Source organism: Podarcis filfolensis (assembly GCF_964270895.1).
Source record: "Podarcis filfolensis genome assembly, chromosome: Z".
In the NCBI taxonomy this organism is placed as follows: Eukaryota; Metazoa; Chordata; class Lepidosauria; order Squamata; family Lacertidae; genus Podarcis; species Podarcis filfolensis.
Window position 1 is genome coordinate 19830527 of NC_139617.1, and position 15730 is coordinate 19846256.

The window sequence follows — 15730 nt, forward strand, 5'->3', positions numbered from 1 at the left end:
TCAGGGGTCCCTTTACTTTTACCTTTAACAATGAAATTATGTGAATATTCTTGTCCATGGGAGGTCACTACCATGCTAAGGTTCTAATTAAACTGAATTGAAATGCTGTGGCAATGAGGTGAGTGGTGGCAGAATCCATGCCCGCCCCACTTTTAGGGAGAAGTCTTTCCACCACCTTTGGAGTCTGTTCAGGAGCTTTGTGCATAGAAAAAATGACAGCACAGCAGCCAGAGCTTCATTCCTGCTTCATTCCCACAGGCAATGACAAAACTATCCCCCCGCCCAAGGAAGCTGTCCCCACTACCCACCTCTCCACCACTGTAAATGCCACCCTCTTGTCGGTTTCCTTGGACATTTTTCAGGGCGGATGTAGTCAAAAAGTGAAAGGAGGGAGCAAGCTAGCTTTTCAGCAAAAATGTGAAAAATAGTGCCTGTACCTTTTGTCTCATTCTACAAAGGCTAGAAGCTTTTAAAATTAAAATAAAAATAAAATTGCAGGAGGTAGGATATTCCCCCACAGGATACTCATGTGTCAAAAATATTCATATGTTCAGTAATCAAAATATTCAAATAATTTCACCCATATCCCACTAAAATGAAGAGATGGCCCATACATATTTGGAATGGCAAATGTGAGAAGGGAAGGGGGTGGCCTGGAAGTCCCTGAACACTCTTTGTGCTGGCTGGACAGGAAAGGAATGAGGGGGCCGGAGCGTGGACACCAGCCAATGTACCTGCACATCTCCCCCTGGCCGCGCTACTGCCCTTGAGCCCATGAGTCTCCCCAGGACTGAGAAAGCTGGCAGAGAAACAGCTATGGCGCATTGCCACCTGCTTTCTTTTTGTGCATGTGTGTTTTCTCTGTTGGTAGTGGGGTTTCTAGCTGTGGATGGTTGTGGGCACCAATTCATACCACTCAGGGTGAGAGCCTGGATGGATTGGAGTGGGGGAAGAAAAGGGGTTAAGTTACTTAAAAGCCACAGAGTCTGTTGGCACAGAATGTGAGAGTGTCTTTGTGTGTGAGAGAGAGCAGGACTGAGTGGGCTGCTGTAAGTGAACAACAGAGTGGGAACTGTTGCTAAACCCACAGGTTATTTATTTAAATCTGCTTGAATGCCTTGTATTTGCTTTTACCTAAGTATTTGGTTAAATTGGGAATTTTAATTTTTGTTATTGTAGTTTTAAAGCTTGTTCACCTTACAACAGAATTGTTAAATTGTTCATTTGGACCTGTAATTTTTTTTAATCTTTTGGTCTACTTGGTTTTTCCTCTCTTTATTTCATTAACTTTGCTCCCTGCTCTTAGATTGAAAATATTTATTGAGGAGCAGGCCATAAATACTGCAAATAAATAAATAAATAAAGTCTAGATATCACAAGCTGGTGGAAGGGAGAGACATACCACACAGAATACCCTAACCATCTTGGAGGATGGTGTGATAAAAATGCAACAAGCAAATTAATCATTATCATCTAAAAAGAAGCCACTCTTTTACATTATCTTTAGACCTCCAAAGTTTTAGCCATGCCCTTTTACCTTGGGGAGCCAACATCTATGCCACGCAGGTGTTCTCCAGACATGGACTGAAGATAAGTCTCAGGTGTAGAGAAAGCATCTCTGGTTCGATAATGAGAGGTGGGCCTGCTAAGGAAAGTCCAATGAACCTTTGTGAGGACATTTGGCCAGACAGACTGTCAAACGTGACTAATGGCGATTTCCATACTTGGAAGTAGGGATGCATTTGGCCCAGTTTTTGCTGCAGTTAAGATGCTCAAAAAATGCTCATTGAAACAGTTTTGTGGAAATGCATACAAAAATACATGTAATAATAACACATACAGTGACGCATTTAACAGCATGTACAATTTTAATGTGAACTTTTCATGCAATCTCTCAAAGAATCCACACAAAACGGGACAGATTTCTGATTGAGCGCCAGCAAAAATGAATTAGGAGGTTCTTACCTCTTTGGGCTCGCCTCTGGGGAGATGACAATGTGCGGAGGTGTTTGACTCACAGTTGTACTTTGGGGCTTTATTGTTTCCCAGCTGAGGATGGCAAGAGGGCATCTGGTTAATAAGAGGCCTACAACCACTGTTCCATTCTCAACCAGTTTTCTGTTAGTCCAGGTATCTATGCAGGAATGTTGGGCCGTGTATATTCAGAAAACTCCAACATTTGTGTGCCCGGATTACAGCTTACTGAACGAACACATCCGTTGCTCCACCCTCTTGTTTACTCTGGCTCCACCTACCACTGCCATGCTATTCCTGGGATGTGGGAATGTGCACCCTAAGAGTGAAAAACGTTCCCAATATAGGGGGTGATAAAAAAGCCAGTATAAAAGTATAAAATTTATCAAAGTGGATGCTCAATATGGTTAAAGATACAATCCACCCTATGCATTCAAAGCACACGGCATCTGCCTTAAAATCACGGGAACTGTAGTTTGTCGATGGTGCTGGAAACTGTAGCTGTGTGAGGAACAACTACAATTCCCATGATCCTTTGGGGGAAGCCATATTGCATTAAATGCATGTTGAATGTATGCTGTGGGCGTGACCCTGTACAACTTTCCAGGAAGTAAGCCCCACTGTACTACTGGGATTTACTTCTGAGCAGACATATATGGAATTGCATTGCTAATTTTGCATTTTTGGTGATCACATAGGAAAAGATATACTGACTGTATTGTTGTTGTTTTTCTTATAATCTGAACCAAGGAAGAAATTTACTCTCTGCTTGATAAAAAAATAGATCCAATGCCAACCATCAAATCATATTTATACTATCTCCCTGAGATAAATTTTTAGCAGACTGAGGAGTAGGGCATTAATCTAAATATCAAATAAGCAGTGCTTTTTCTTCTAGGAAAAAAATGGTGTCGGTACTCACCATGAAGCTGTTACTGTGAGTGCCACAGTTTTAACACAAGTTTTTTTCTAGGGAAAAAGAGGTGCCAGCACTGTGTGCCCTTGAGTACCCCCAGAATAAAACAGCACTGTAAATAAGTAAATACCTAGATATGCATTAGCTGCCTCAAAAACTTAGGGAAGGTTCATGTTCATTGAGAGCAGCTTGATAAACTTCTAGTTTATTTTTTAAAACTTTGAGAGGAACGTATATTGATTTTAATTCTCCAAATTTTATACATGCTATCTTTAGTGCTTCTGATCCTTTCTGATATTGCATTTCTGCTTTAATTATGAATATAACCATGACCCTCATGGTTGGAAATATAAAATGCAAGTATTCCAGTTATTAATTACAGTTTCACTCTACCGTTTGGCTAAATATGAATCCCAACTTTATCCTACCTTGACAGGTAGATTCTGCTGGGGAATGGTGAGCTTTGTGGAGGGACGGGGCATTAAACCTAATTCTCAATCCAGCACTCTGACCACTATGCACTTTTGTTGGGCATATGGGTGGCACCTCTGGCCTGTGGGTCACACGTGGCCCCCTGGACTCTCTCCAGGTCATGCCCCTCACTGCCCACTGCTCTGTGCTTTCCTCAAGTGCTTTTACCTGGCTGGAACTGTAATAATGGCTCTTTCTTGCCTCGATGGGAAAGTACATGCACACCTGGCTTTTGTGTGGCTGGGGAGAGTGATGTTGCATTTGGGTCCTGTTTGAGGGCTCCCCATAGGCACCTGGCTGCTGGACTAGATGAGCCTTTGGCCTGATCCAGCGGGGCTCTTCTTATGTTATATTATCTGCCCACTTTTGCCTCTGATCCTGCCCATCAGTGCCATGTGGCTCTTGTAAGGTTCCCCACGAGGGAATGCAGCCCATGGCTTGAAAAAGCTCCTCACACCCATTGAAAGTGCTGTTTTAAAAAAGCAGCCGCATTAATCGTAAACACACTTAGTAGAGGAGCAAGTAAACATGCATAGGATTAGCCAGTGTAAAAGAACGCAAGTGGAAATTACCCTCTGACACTGCTGTGCAAACAGTGTACATAAGCTAAACACTTTACCTCCACAGTAAATGTGGAAATGAATTACAGGTGTTTAGGATAGAACAACATGAGGAGGATTACCTGTCCTCAGAAATAACGGCACGAGGTGTTTCAGCACTTCGTGTGGCCTCGGATTTTCGTTCATTCTTCTCACTGTGGAAATCAAAGCATAAGCAGTTGGAAATTAATTACAATTCATTTCTTTCTCACTCCTTCCAACCAACCAAGCATACCAGTTCCACCAGAAAGAGCAGTTCTCTACTTAGCTGCCTGTATTTTATGAGTAAATTAGGATTGCACAGATTATTACCTTCTACGTGAAGGAGATTCAGGAGATTTTGGAGCAGAGTTGTTCCAGGAAGTCATCTGATTACTCTCTTGATCCTGCTTGTTACTGGAAGAAGAAATTAGAATAATTATGTCCTTGGGTGCATATCTGGGCACAGTAAACTGGAGTAAGAAGAAGGGATTTGAACTCTGCGTGTGGAAGAAATCTCAAAGGTTCTGCAGAACACTAACCTCTATTTTGCACCCACAGCACAAATGTATAACATTCACTGCAACCCTGAATATACAGGAAAACACGGAGTATGAATAAAACATGGTCAGTTTGTTGCAATTTATATAAGTGAAACTGAGGCCTGGGCATCTATGCTGGAGAAAGAGACATCATTTCCACAAACCAGATTGGCCAAGTACTGTTCTTAACTAGGATAGCTGTTTGATTTCTGCCCAGTCTGAGTCAATGTAGAGAGGAGCTTCGTTTACCTGTTTTCCAAAGAACTGAATTGTTTGAACAAGGATTCAGAATAGGAACTGGAGGCTTGGTTTCCGCTGTTCCCTGAATCGAAGCTATGAAAAGAGAACAATGCAGCACAGGGAAATTACATTAAGGTTTTCTCCTTTTGAAACCCAGAGTTCCTCCACCCAGCTCTTCTCCCTCCAACACCACTTTCCTCTTGTAGATAAAATGGGCCTGATCCAGGTTTAGAGGCAGCCTGCCACTAAATATCAAGTTGCTGTGGAGCGACAATAGACCAGGATCCCACTTTCATACCTTGTTTTTGAATAAGGATGGAGAAGAAAAATGCATTTTCTTTTCTTTTTTTTTCATTTTGGAGCTGATTTTTATTTTTATTTTTGGAGAGCAGTATCACAAAATATGGGAGGTGTGCAAATTTCAAAGGATCGTTCTAGCCCCCTCTGCACTATACATTTAAAATGTATACCACTTTAAACAGTCATGGCTGTTTGGGAACTGCCTGGGAACTGTAGCTTTTAAGGGAACTGAGAATCATTAGGAAACTCCCTTCATTTAATGCATTATGTTGCTGAAATGGCTAGCAAAATATGTATATTATGCAAAATTGTGTTCTAAATTCTGTGTGTTAGGAGGAAGAGGCATGAAAATGTTATGTGAAGACATTAAAAAGCAAAGGATTAGAAAAATTAAAAACTGAGAAAAAGCACGATTGACAGATTATCTGGTTCTGCTTGTGAGCTTTGCAGAGGCATCTGAGTAGCAACTATGGGCAATGTGAAGTAGATGAACCTTTGGTTTGATCCAGCAGAGCTCTCATGATTTGGCATCATGTGCTATGTGTCCTATACCTTGCATGTCCCAGCCCTGATTTGGCTCAGTACCTGTCTTTCTAATATGGAAAGGGGATGGTTACTGAACTACAGTAACCATTATCCTTGACCATGCTGGATGGGGCTGATGGGAGTTGTATTCCAGCAACATGTGGAGTGCCACAGGTTAGCCACCCCTGCTTTAATGGAGAGCTTGGTATAAGCAGTTTAGTAAGCTTGTTTCACGCATTTCACAACAAACCCACATGTCAAGATCCCAGACTCCAGGGAGATGTTTCTTGAGTTACAGGTATTTGTGAGTGATGGGCCTCCTTCTCCCTGGTGGTTCTACAAGGGGCAATGAGGAAACTGACAGCTAATGGGCCATCCTCTGGGGCAATTGAGTTAAGGACACACTTGCTTATATCTTAGGCTGTTTTGGTTTTCACCACTTGCTATCCGTGTTAGAAACAGATATACAGTCATACTTCGGGTTGAAGTAGCATCAGGTTAAGCATTTTCGGGTTGCGCTCCACGGCGACCCGGAAGTAACGGAGCACGTTACTTCCGGGTTTTGCCACTCGCGCATGCACAGATGCTCAAAATGATGTCGTGCGCATGCGCAGAAGTGGCGAATCATGACCTGCAGACGCGGGTTGCGTTCGCTTCAGGATGCAAATGGGGGTCTGGAACGGATCCCGTTCGCATCCAGAGGTACCCCTGTACAACCTAGATGCCAAGTGGCTCCTTAAACCAAGGTTACAGTTGCCATATCGGAATGTGTAGTTGCCATTTTGAGGCAAGACAGTTCTAAAGTCTTATTTTTCAAATGATGGACTGGTTGTGATTGATATCAGTTAAACATTTGGTTAGTTCAGATGACAACCTTGAACTAGGTTAAGAACACTGACAACTTAAAGAAGAAAAGTCACTTTATCCAGGGACATATATATTGGCCTATTCCGACCTCTTTTTCTCAGTGGTGACACAGACTATTCATAACGTAGGGATATTCTTCACAACTGTGAGCAGGGCAGTGGGGTGGGGTAAGCGAAGACAAGCGACAATCATTAAATATAACATTGTTCACTGCTCTTGGTCAGGCTGCCCAGAAAAAGCATTTAGGTTCCTGGAATTCATTCTGATTGTGCAGATAAAATATAACTGATAGAATTCTACAGGATGTGGTTTTAGTGTGTGAAAACAGTCAAGATCCCAGGATCCCCAGGCATGCACCTCCAGGTAGTGGAGACGTCAGGTACCATCCTGGCATCTAGACACCTTCACTTGGTCACAAGTGGCTGATAGCCAGGTGCAAAATGCACCTGGTGCCTGGCTAATTTTGAACATTGCTTGCTATAGTATGGAACGCTAAAGGAAAATGCAGATTACACTAACCTTGCGCTAGAAGAAGCATTCGCCATCCTTGTCTCACTTCGTGGGGACCCTGAAGTGCTTATTCTTTCCCCATTGGTGCTGCTGGCAAAACAGAGAAGGCCTAGTGGTTAGTCCATGGCATTATTGTCTTCAGTACACCAAACCCTCCAAGTCTCCCTATTTTCCAGGGACATCCCTAATTTAGAGAAGCCATCCCAGTTTCTGATTTGATCCTGGAATGTCCCATTTTTCCTTATGATATCCCTATTTTCATTGGAGAAATGTTGGAGGGTATGGAGTTTTCCGACCCCTGAGCTGTCTGAAGGCAATCCTATATAGGGAAGTTTTTTTAAAAAATGCTTAAAGTTTCATTATGTTTTTATATATGTTGGAAGCTGCTCAGATGGCTGGGGCAACCAGTAAGATGTGTGGGGTATAAATAGTAAAATTATCCTTATGGAATGGTACGTCCCTATTTTTATCGGAGAAATATTGGAGGGTATGGTAGATGCTCAAAGTAGCCAATTCTATAGTAGTCAATTGCATTTTGTCTTTGGAATGGTTCCTACCATTAATATCAGGGTGCAAATCAGGGATGGCTAATCAGCCCAAGGGCCGCATCCCTTCATGGGTAATCTTCTGGGGGCCACATGCCATTGGTAGGCAGGGGGCCAGATGCAGAAGTGGAAAGAACAATGGATGTGACGCTTACCTTTCTACAGTACATTTCTGACAAGTAAAAGGCAGAAATTACTAAACAACACACACACAGCATCTCTCCACCTTCCTTCCATCGAGGTTAGGAGCCTTATGGCAATTCAAGAATCCATGTCAGTCAGGTAAAAGTATTCAAGGAGGGCGTGGCCTCTGAGAGGAAGTGTGGCCTACCAAGAGTTCCATGGGCTAGATTGCAACACCTGGGGGTTTCATTTAGTTTTCGTGGCTTGAGGTTCCCCACCCCTGGTTTAAATAATAAAATCCAGCTCAGCAGCAGGTATTTGCAAAAATCCAAAATCGGGCAACATTGTAGAATTCAAGCTGGACTTTTTCCACATTTTGCTCTAACAAATGCAGGTCTTTTGTTTCTTTTTCTCTTTCGGAAGCTGCAACAAAGCTACTTGCTTCCTCACAAAACTATGCCATCATTTCCTAAACTATTTTTTTATTGTTTAAAATACAGGCCTAGCACTGCAGCACATAAACTCTATGAAAAGGAAAGGAAAAAAGAAAGGCGGGGGAGTTATAGGCAGGCAGGCAGGGAAGAATTGGTGAAGGGTCAGGACAGCAGGTAAGGAAGGAAGGAAGGTGACCACCAGATACAGATGTCCTGATTAGGGACAGGAGAGATATTTGATTAAATTCTCATTTAAATGTGAACTTGTTTAATTCACATATGCCAAAATAGTACATGAACCAAAACGCAGCCATCTTTCGAAACTTGCACTTCTCCATGCAGCTCTCCTGCTATGGAAATGTGTGCAACAATCCATATGCTAGGGTAAAGTGTCCTTAAAAATGCACATATTAGTGCAAATAACATAAGCAATGTATTATTTATGGAGAAATTGCTTTACAAAATTGTGTATATTACGCAAGATTGCATTCAAATATTTGTGCATTAGGAGAAGCTCACACTAAAATGCTGATGGGTTTTCATGGTGGCTTTCTGATGTGGAAAAGGGAACTGAAGATTAGAAAACTGAAACTGAAAGAAGCCGAGATTTACAGATTTGCCCATCTCCTAGTCATGGTGAGAGTATCAGAGTCTAGCCATAAGGCAATATGGGCCACTATCCAGAGAGGCAATTTTCTCCCACACCAATTGGTGGGCATGCAGAGACATCTAAAGTGATAATCACTTTCATATTGACCAAAGGGTCTTACCTCTTCCCACGGCGGCTGAACCATCCTGAAGCAGGTACTGTCTGACTTCTGGAGCGTGGGCCTGTGTCATCCTCTAGATCAATCCTATCAGGAAGACAAAAAGCCCCAAGTATAAGTTGTGTTGTCTCTCTCTTTGCACACACTTCATTTTTAGGTTGTGAGGTGTGCCACGTATTTGACAGAGCTCTTATGTTCTCCTAACACCCATCCCCATTTGGTGTGTTTGTTTTTGAAAAGCAATTTCATTGGGGACACTAAAAAAATGGAGCGAGGGAGCACAAAGGCACAATTCCACCCAGCCTTGGAGACTACTCAATTTTTTATAGCATAAGTTTTTCTGGGCTGGCATCTGAGAAAGTGGACTCCACTCCAGGGAAGCTTGTGCCATATAATACATTGGATAGTCAATAAGGTGCTGTAAGACTCTTTGTTGTCCATCCTCATCCAGGCCATTGAACCAGTAGAGAGACAACAAGGGGCCTTAACTCACCTCTTGGCCATGAAGGATGGTGGCTCTTGCATTGGACTTCTAAAAACACTATTGGACTACTAAAACCCATCAGCAGGGTGAGTTGAGGTCACCATAACTTTCAAAAGATCAACTGCTCATGTGTTTTTATTCATTGTTTTGTGAATAAAAGTGATAGGTGGCAATGCCACCACCTTACAAAAACACACCTCTGCCTGCTCCCTCATCCCATGCTGTTAGTACACAACCTTCAGTCACCCTTTCCTCTTCTTCTGCCCAACGCCCTCAAAGGAATCCTTGAAACCTTGTTTGTTGTTTTCCTCCCATAATTCCTGTGTAGAATCTAAAGCACAGGTGGGGAAGCTATGGCCCTCCAGTTTGTTGTTGAATACCAACTCCTGCCAAGCCAAGCCAATGATCAGGGATGGTGGGGGTTGTAGTCCAATGACTACAACTGGAGAGCCATGAATGTCACTGTTAAAAATAGTGCTATGAAGAGTAAAAGGTAAGCAAAATGTGTGTAAAATTGCACAGAAATAATTAAAAATATTAAATGATTGCTAAGTACTTGCATTTATATCATCATCATCATTTGGCATTACCTGTCATTTTCAGAAGGTAACATTTAAATTCTTTGCTTTTCTGAAAACAGGCTTACGAACCTACATGTTGCCCAGCCATAAAAATAATAGCAGATTTGAATTCCTCACACCCAAAAACATATTCTTAAGACCTCCCACTGAATAAATTTGCAAAAATCAAGTTTCACCCCTGTAATGACACACCCTAATATCCATTACGGTCTGTCCTGGCTCCCTAAAGTGGAAAGGCACACCCTGAGATTAAAATCTATAATTAGAGAGGCTGACATTTCTATCACTTGGGTTTGTAGGTTTTTTTTTAATACGCCCATATAAATTGATCGGGCAGTCACTATATATCTAGATGGCTACATTTTACTGACAGCAGACTACCCCACTGCACTCATTGAGAGATCTGGTGTGGTCTAGTGGTTAGTGTGTCAGACTAAGTCCTGGGAGGGAGGTAAGGTAAAGGGACCCCTGACCATTAGGTCCAGTCGTGACTGACTCTGGGGTTGCGGCTCTCATCTCATTTTAACGGCCGAGGGAGCCAGTGTACAGCTTCCGGGTCATGTGGCCAGCATGACTAAGCTGCTTCTGGCGAACCAGAGCAGCGCACGGAAACGACGTTTACCTTCCCGCCAGAGTGGTACCTATTTATCTCCTTGCACTTTGACGTGCTTTTGAACTGCTAGGTTGGCAGGAGCTATGAAGAGCACAACCTGGCAAAATGTGTATGTATGTGTTTGGTAGGGGTGGAGAGACTGGTGTATTTCCAATCCATGCCAATTCCAAATGAGTTAATTAAAAAATCCAGTCATAATTCTGCTGGCCTGTTTTAGGTCGTTACACCTTCAAACATCGCTAAGAACTGTTCTTTTGTTTCTCTTGTTAATAAATCCCCTTCCCTCCACTCAAACTTACCCATTGCTTTTCTTAGCAGCTGAAAGGACATAGGAGCGCTCCCTGCTGGCTGTTCTCCTAAGCACGCTGCTCGCAGCTTCAGTCCTGTGAGGGGAAGAGAGAAAGGAAGTAGGATAGAAACAGGACATGCCAGGTTCTACATCTGTGAAATTTAATCACAGAATATACAGAACTGTATAGACTACTCTCATTAGGTTTGGCATCTTACACATTGCCAAAAGTGACAAAATACACCACCACAACAATAGGACTAAAGAAAGATGACAGGCCTGTATGAAATTTGCATATATATTGGTACTTCAGGTTACATACGCTTCAGGTTACATACGCTTCAGGTTACAGACTCCACTAACCCAGAAATATTATCTCGGGTTAAGAACTTTGCTTCAGGATGAGAACAGAAATCGTGCTCCGGCGGCGCGGCAGCAGTGGGAGGCCCCATTAGCTAAAGTGCTGCTTCAGATTAAGAACAGTTTCAGGTTAAGAACAGACCTCCGGAATGAATTAAGTATTTAACCCGAGGTACCACTGTACTGATTTATATTTATAGATGCATATTTGGAAATAATCACTGTGGGCAAGACTGACTAGGTGACTTGTATGCTTGCTCTCTCTGCTGCCTTGTTGGTGGGCAACAGCTGCTCCCTGTTGGTGGGCAACTTCAAAGCCCCTTCTCTCCCTTCTTAGGGTCCCTTACCTCTAAATCAGACATGGACTGGACAGTCTTTCAAGCAGAGCAGCCGTCTGTGGTCTCATATGGCCACCTTGTACTGTTTGCTTCAGACTGCAGATGAAGGCTCTCTTGACTGAAGGCTCCACACAAATCAACAAATCCTTGAGCACAGAAAACTTGCTGGTTTTCTGTGCAGATGGAACTTTTAATATGAAGTAGCATTTAATCATGTGAGCCCACAGCTGCAGTTGGAAGAAGTGCAGTCAGACACGCGAGAAGAAGAACCTGGTCTAACAGAGCAATCCAATCTATATGAACTGTTGCTATGTTGCTGGTTCATGTGACTGAGCTGAAAGATGTTTGGAATTAGTGCAATTATCTCCCTCTCTCCCGCCACCCACTTGGAACACCCCTTTCATGGGAGGGGGCTATGCCTACTTAAGCTACCCTGGCATTGCAGCGGCTCAGCCTGGGTGGGAGATTTATGCCAGTGTAGCCCTGGCTCAGCTGGGGCAGCCCAAAACCCGCTGGATCCAAAGCTCCCCATTCTGGTGAGTCTGGGATTTGGATTGCACCATAAATCCCCCATGCAAGAGCTCATTGTTCATGGTGTGCTCTCAGCTCCATAACCCTCAATGTGCAGTCTGCTGCAGTTGTGATGAGGTACCTCTTTTGTTGCTCATCTGGGGAAACGGAAGGCTCCACATCACCTGGTTCGGATAGCTCTCGTTTGATGTTATAAGGAGCCCTGAATCATGTATAAGAAAGAAGAGGTGGATTATTATTATTTTCAGCAAGCAGCCACAGGAGGAAGCTTGCTCATCATCCTCACCTCTCTACAACAGCCCCAACCACAGTGAAAGGCAGCAAAGTACACTTTGGATTCTCTGAAGCCTGCCAGTACCTCCCTCTTGTGGCTACATAAAGATCCACATGCCCCTCTGAACTTTGGGAATGGGAGGGAATTATCTGGACTGTGAGATCATAGGATGTGGGGAAAGCATGTGAGATAACCAGCCTCATCTAACTGACATGCTTAAGTTTAATTAATGCATGAAGGGCTGGCCCAAGACATGGTACCTTCCTCCCCACTAGGGATGTTCTACATCAGGAACAAGGGTGGAATAAAGACCTACATTGAGATCTCCTGCCCTGTGGATCCTGCCACCTGAGGCAGTTGCCTCACCTTGCTTCACGGGTGGGCCGGCGTTGCTGCCTGTGCAACTTTCATGACCGATGTGTGGAAAAGCACATGAATCAGACCTTTGGAGAGTTTGTAAGTAAACCATTTGTAACTTACTAAACATTTGGTCTTCTGCTATGCTGGGGAAAGAGGGGACTGTTTTGGAACTCACTTGGAAAGACATATTTTAAAGGTCTAAATAGCCTATATTTCCACCCTTTGCTTTACAGCATATTTTGTGATTTTAAATCTCTGCTGGGATTTTCTCAACAAAGAGTACTTTCTATACCTACTTTTTCTCCTGAACCAATAAAATGAAAGAAGGAGCACAGAGCTTGCGGGAAAGGCAAGGAGGGTGATGGTGGTTAGTGAGAGCTGAAGAACAACCAGAGAGAGAAGAGAAAGGAAAAAAGGAGGGAGCAAAGCAACAAAGCTGAACATTGGGAAGAAGATAAAAGATGGAGAGAGAGCGACTGAAACTAAAAGGCGCTTTGTGTCACAGGGTGTCTGACTGCTGTCCAATACTGACACATAACTGCCATCATTGTTATGTAAAGTAACGGGAGTGGGGGGAATTTAGTTCATTTGTTGCCTTTGGCTTGGATTCTAGCTTCCATTCAGTGAATGGAGCATAGCTCCTGTTCCCAGAATTAGACCTCCCTGCCTCACCCTTTCATCTGAATCACCCTGCTCCTCCTGAAAATGTGATCCTGGGGCTTAGAAGCTCCTTGAGAATGGCATGGGACATGGGGCAGATGAGCTGCAGGTGTAGGAGGGAGATGAAAAGGATGTAGCTCAGTTGCAGAGCATCTGCTTTGCACACAGTAGGTCCCAGGTTCAATTCCTGGCACCTCCAGGTAGGGCTGAAATCTGGAGAACTGCTGCCAGTCAGTGTAGACAATACTGAGCCAGAGGAACCAATGATATGACTCTGTATGAGGCCATTTCCTATGTTACTATAAGAAATCTCCCCTGATACGAAAAGAGGAACAAAACAAAAAAGAATCCAAGTTTTTTTCTTCTTGTTGTTTTTATTTGTTAATTGTCAGGTTGTGCTGTTTTATTGTGGAAAGTGATAAGGTTCAAGCAAATATGCAGTGTTTTATCTTGTGAACTGCTCTGAGATCTTGTGATGAAGGGTGGTATATGAATCTAAATAATAATAAATGAACATTGTTCTTTTTAGCAAGGTTGGGCTGGATGCATCCTTTTTATTCATGTTGCCGGATAAACACCTTTCGGTTAAAACCTAGTTTTAAACACTGGATTAATAGTTTGATGTTTTAAAATGTGGTGCAATTCACTTTGAGGCTGTGTGTGTGTGTGTGTGTGTGTGTGTATAATCATCCCCAGCATCAATGAGAATGGGTCTTCCTTGCCTGTGATTGAGTTCTGTTGAGCATTATATATGAGGTGCCTGCCCTGACGAAGATGGGGTTTCTTTAGAGGAGGGGAGCAAATCCCCTCTGGGTATACTCACAGTTTCTTGTACTCCTCAGTACTCATCTTGTGCCCTTGACTGAAGCGGGGCAGGCTGGCACTCTTGGCACTGAAAGCAGAACACGCCCAGAGATAATCAGTGGTTTGAACAAACAGAAGTGATATGTCTGCAGGGTTATATCCTCATAATATAACGGTGAGTGTGCAGTTTCAAAGGTCTGAGGTTTTGTATCCACGGATGTCCCAGCCTCTTAGCCACCCCACTTTTCTAAATGTCCAGCTTTCTTTCTTTTAAGTAAGCTTCTAGATTTTTACTTGATACAGGACAAAGTGTGCAGCAAGACTATCCAATTACACTCTTGGACATAGTTCAATTTAATAATTTTGGGATTATTCACACTTACCAGGGAGTAAGCCCATTGAACATTCCTGCATTGCAGGGAGTTGGAGTAGATCAGTAGTTCCCAAGCTTTTTTTGGCCATGCCCCACCTAATCATCTCTAAAATCCTGGACCCCCCCCCCCGGACGTATAATTCTTATTATTTTGTTGTATTTTCAATATTTTGTTGGAAGCCCCCCAGAGTGGCTGTGGAAATTCAGCCAGATGGGCAGGGTATAAATAACAAAGTTATTATTATTATTCAAAAAGTGAACTCCTATTCACGTGGTAAAGGTAAAGGGACACCTGACCATTAGGTCCAGTTGTCACCGACTCTGAGGTTGCGGCGCTCATCTCGCTTTATTGGCCAAGGGAGCCGGCGTACAGCTTCCGGGTCATGTGGCCAGCATGACTAAGCCGCTTCTGGCGAACCAGAACAGCGCAGGGAAACGCCGTTTACCTTCCTGCCAGAGCGGTACCTATTTATCTACTTGCAGTTTGACGTGCTTTCAAACTGCTAGGTTGGCAGGAGCAGGGATGGAGCAATGGGAGCTCACCCTGTCATAGGAATTCGAACCGCTGACCTTCTGATCGGCAAGTCATAGGCTCTGTGGTTTAACCCACAGCGCCACCCACGTCCCCTGATGTGGAGAAAGCCTAAAAGGCCATTAACTTGGTCTTACTCATTCTCGAATTGCCCCCCCCAAAAAAATCAAATTGTCCTCCTGTGTGGGGGGGTGCCCCACGTTGGGAACCATGGGACTAGAAGGTCCATGGAATCCCTTCCAACTCTATGATTCTACCATTCTATCATAACTACTTCTGAATAGGCACTGTTTTTTAGACAAATGTGGGCTACCTGTATTTGTATTTTGATGGTTCTGCAATGATTGCCCATCCTTAAACCGCCCCCATTATTTCTGGCAAGGGGTGTGCTTGGATCGTATGGATTTGACTTCACTGACAAAGCCATGTGTCTGTCCCAAGATCAGAGATTAATCAAACACACCTCTTTTGTGAGCCATTGGATGCTGTGTTCAAAGGAGTAGTCTTATCAATGGTCTTGGTGAAAACCCCTCTAAAAGAGAGACAGAGAGAGAAAAGATGTAAGTAACTTCCAAGATCACGCAACACATTACAAGCTTGGTGGATCTGGGAATACTGTGGACTTTGTGTATCTTGATCTCCATGAGGATATAGTGTATCTTGATTTCAAAGTCCCCCATGATATTCTTGCAGAAAAGCTGGTAAAATGTGGGCTGGTCAAGGTTTCTGTTAGGTGGAT

The 15730-nt window shown here is 43.4% G+C and overlaps 1 protein-coding gene across 1 annotated transcript in view; it reads right to left on the reverse strand.

Annotated features, from left to right (window-relative positions):
* ZNF185 (zinc finger protein 185 with LIM domain) overlaps positions 1-15730 on the reverse strand; it is a 69366-nt gene that overhangs the window by 21297 nt on the left and 32339 nt on the right. The window contains exons 8-18 of the mRNA XM_083595914.1: positions 15455-15523; positions 14106-14174; positions 12110-12190; positions 10770-10853; positions 8796-8879; positions 6933-7013; positions 4731-4814; positions 4273-4356; positions 4044-4115; positions 1966-2049; positions 1538-1642 (exon numbers count right to left, since the gene is read on the reverse strand). Coding sequence (XP_083452040.1) covers positions 1538-1642; positions 1966-2049; positions 4044-4115; positions 4273-4356; positions 4731-4814; positions 6933-7013; positions 8796-8879; positions 10770-10853; positions 12110-12190; positions 14106-14174; positions 15455-15523 — 897 coding nt within the window. The remainder of the gene's footprint in view (positions 1-1537; positions 1643-1965; positions 2050-4043; positions 4116-4272; positions 4357-4730; positions 4815-6932; positions 7014-8795; positions 8880-10769; positions 10854-12109; positions 12191-14105; positions 14175-15454; positions 15524-15730) is intronic.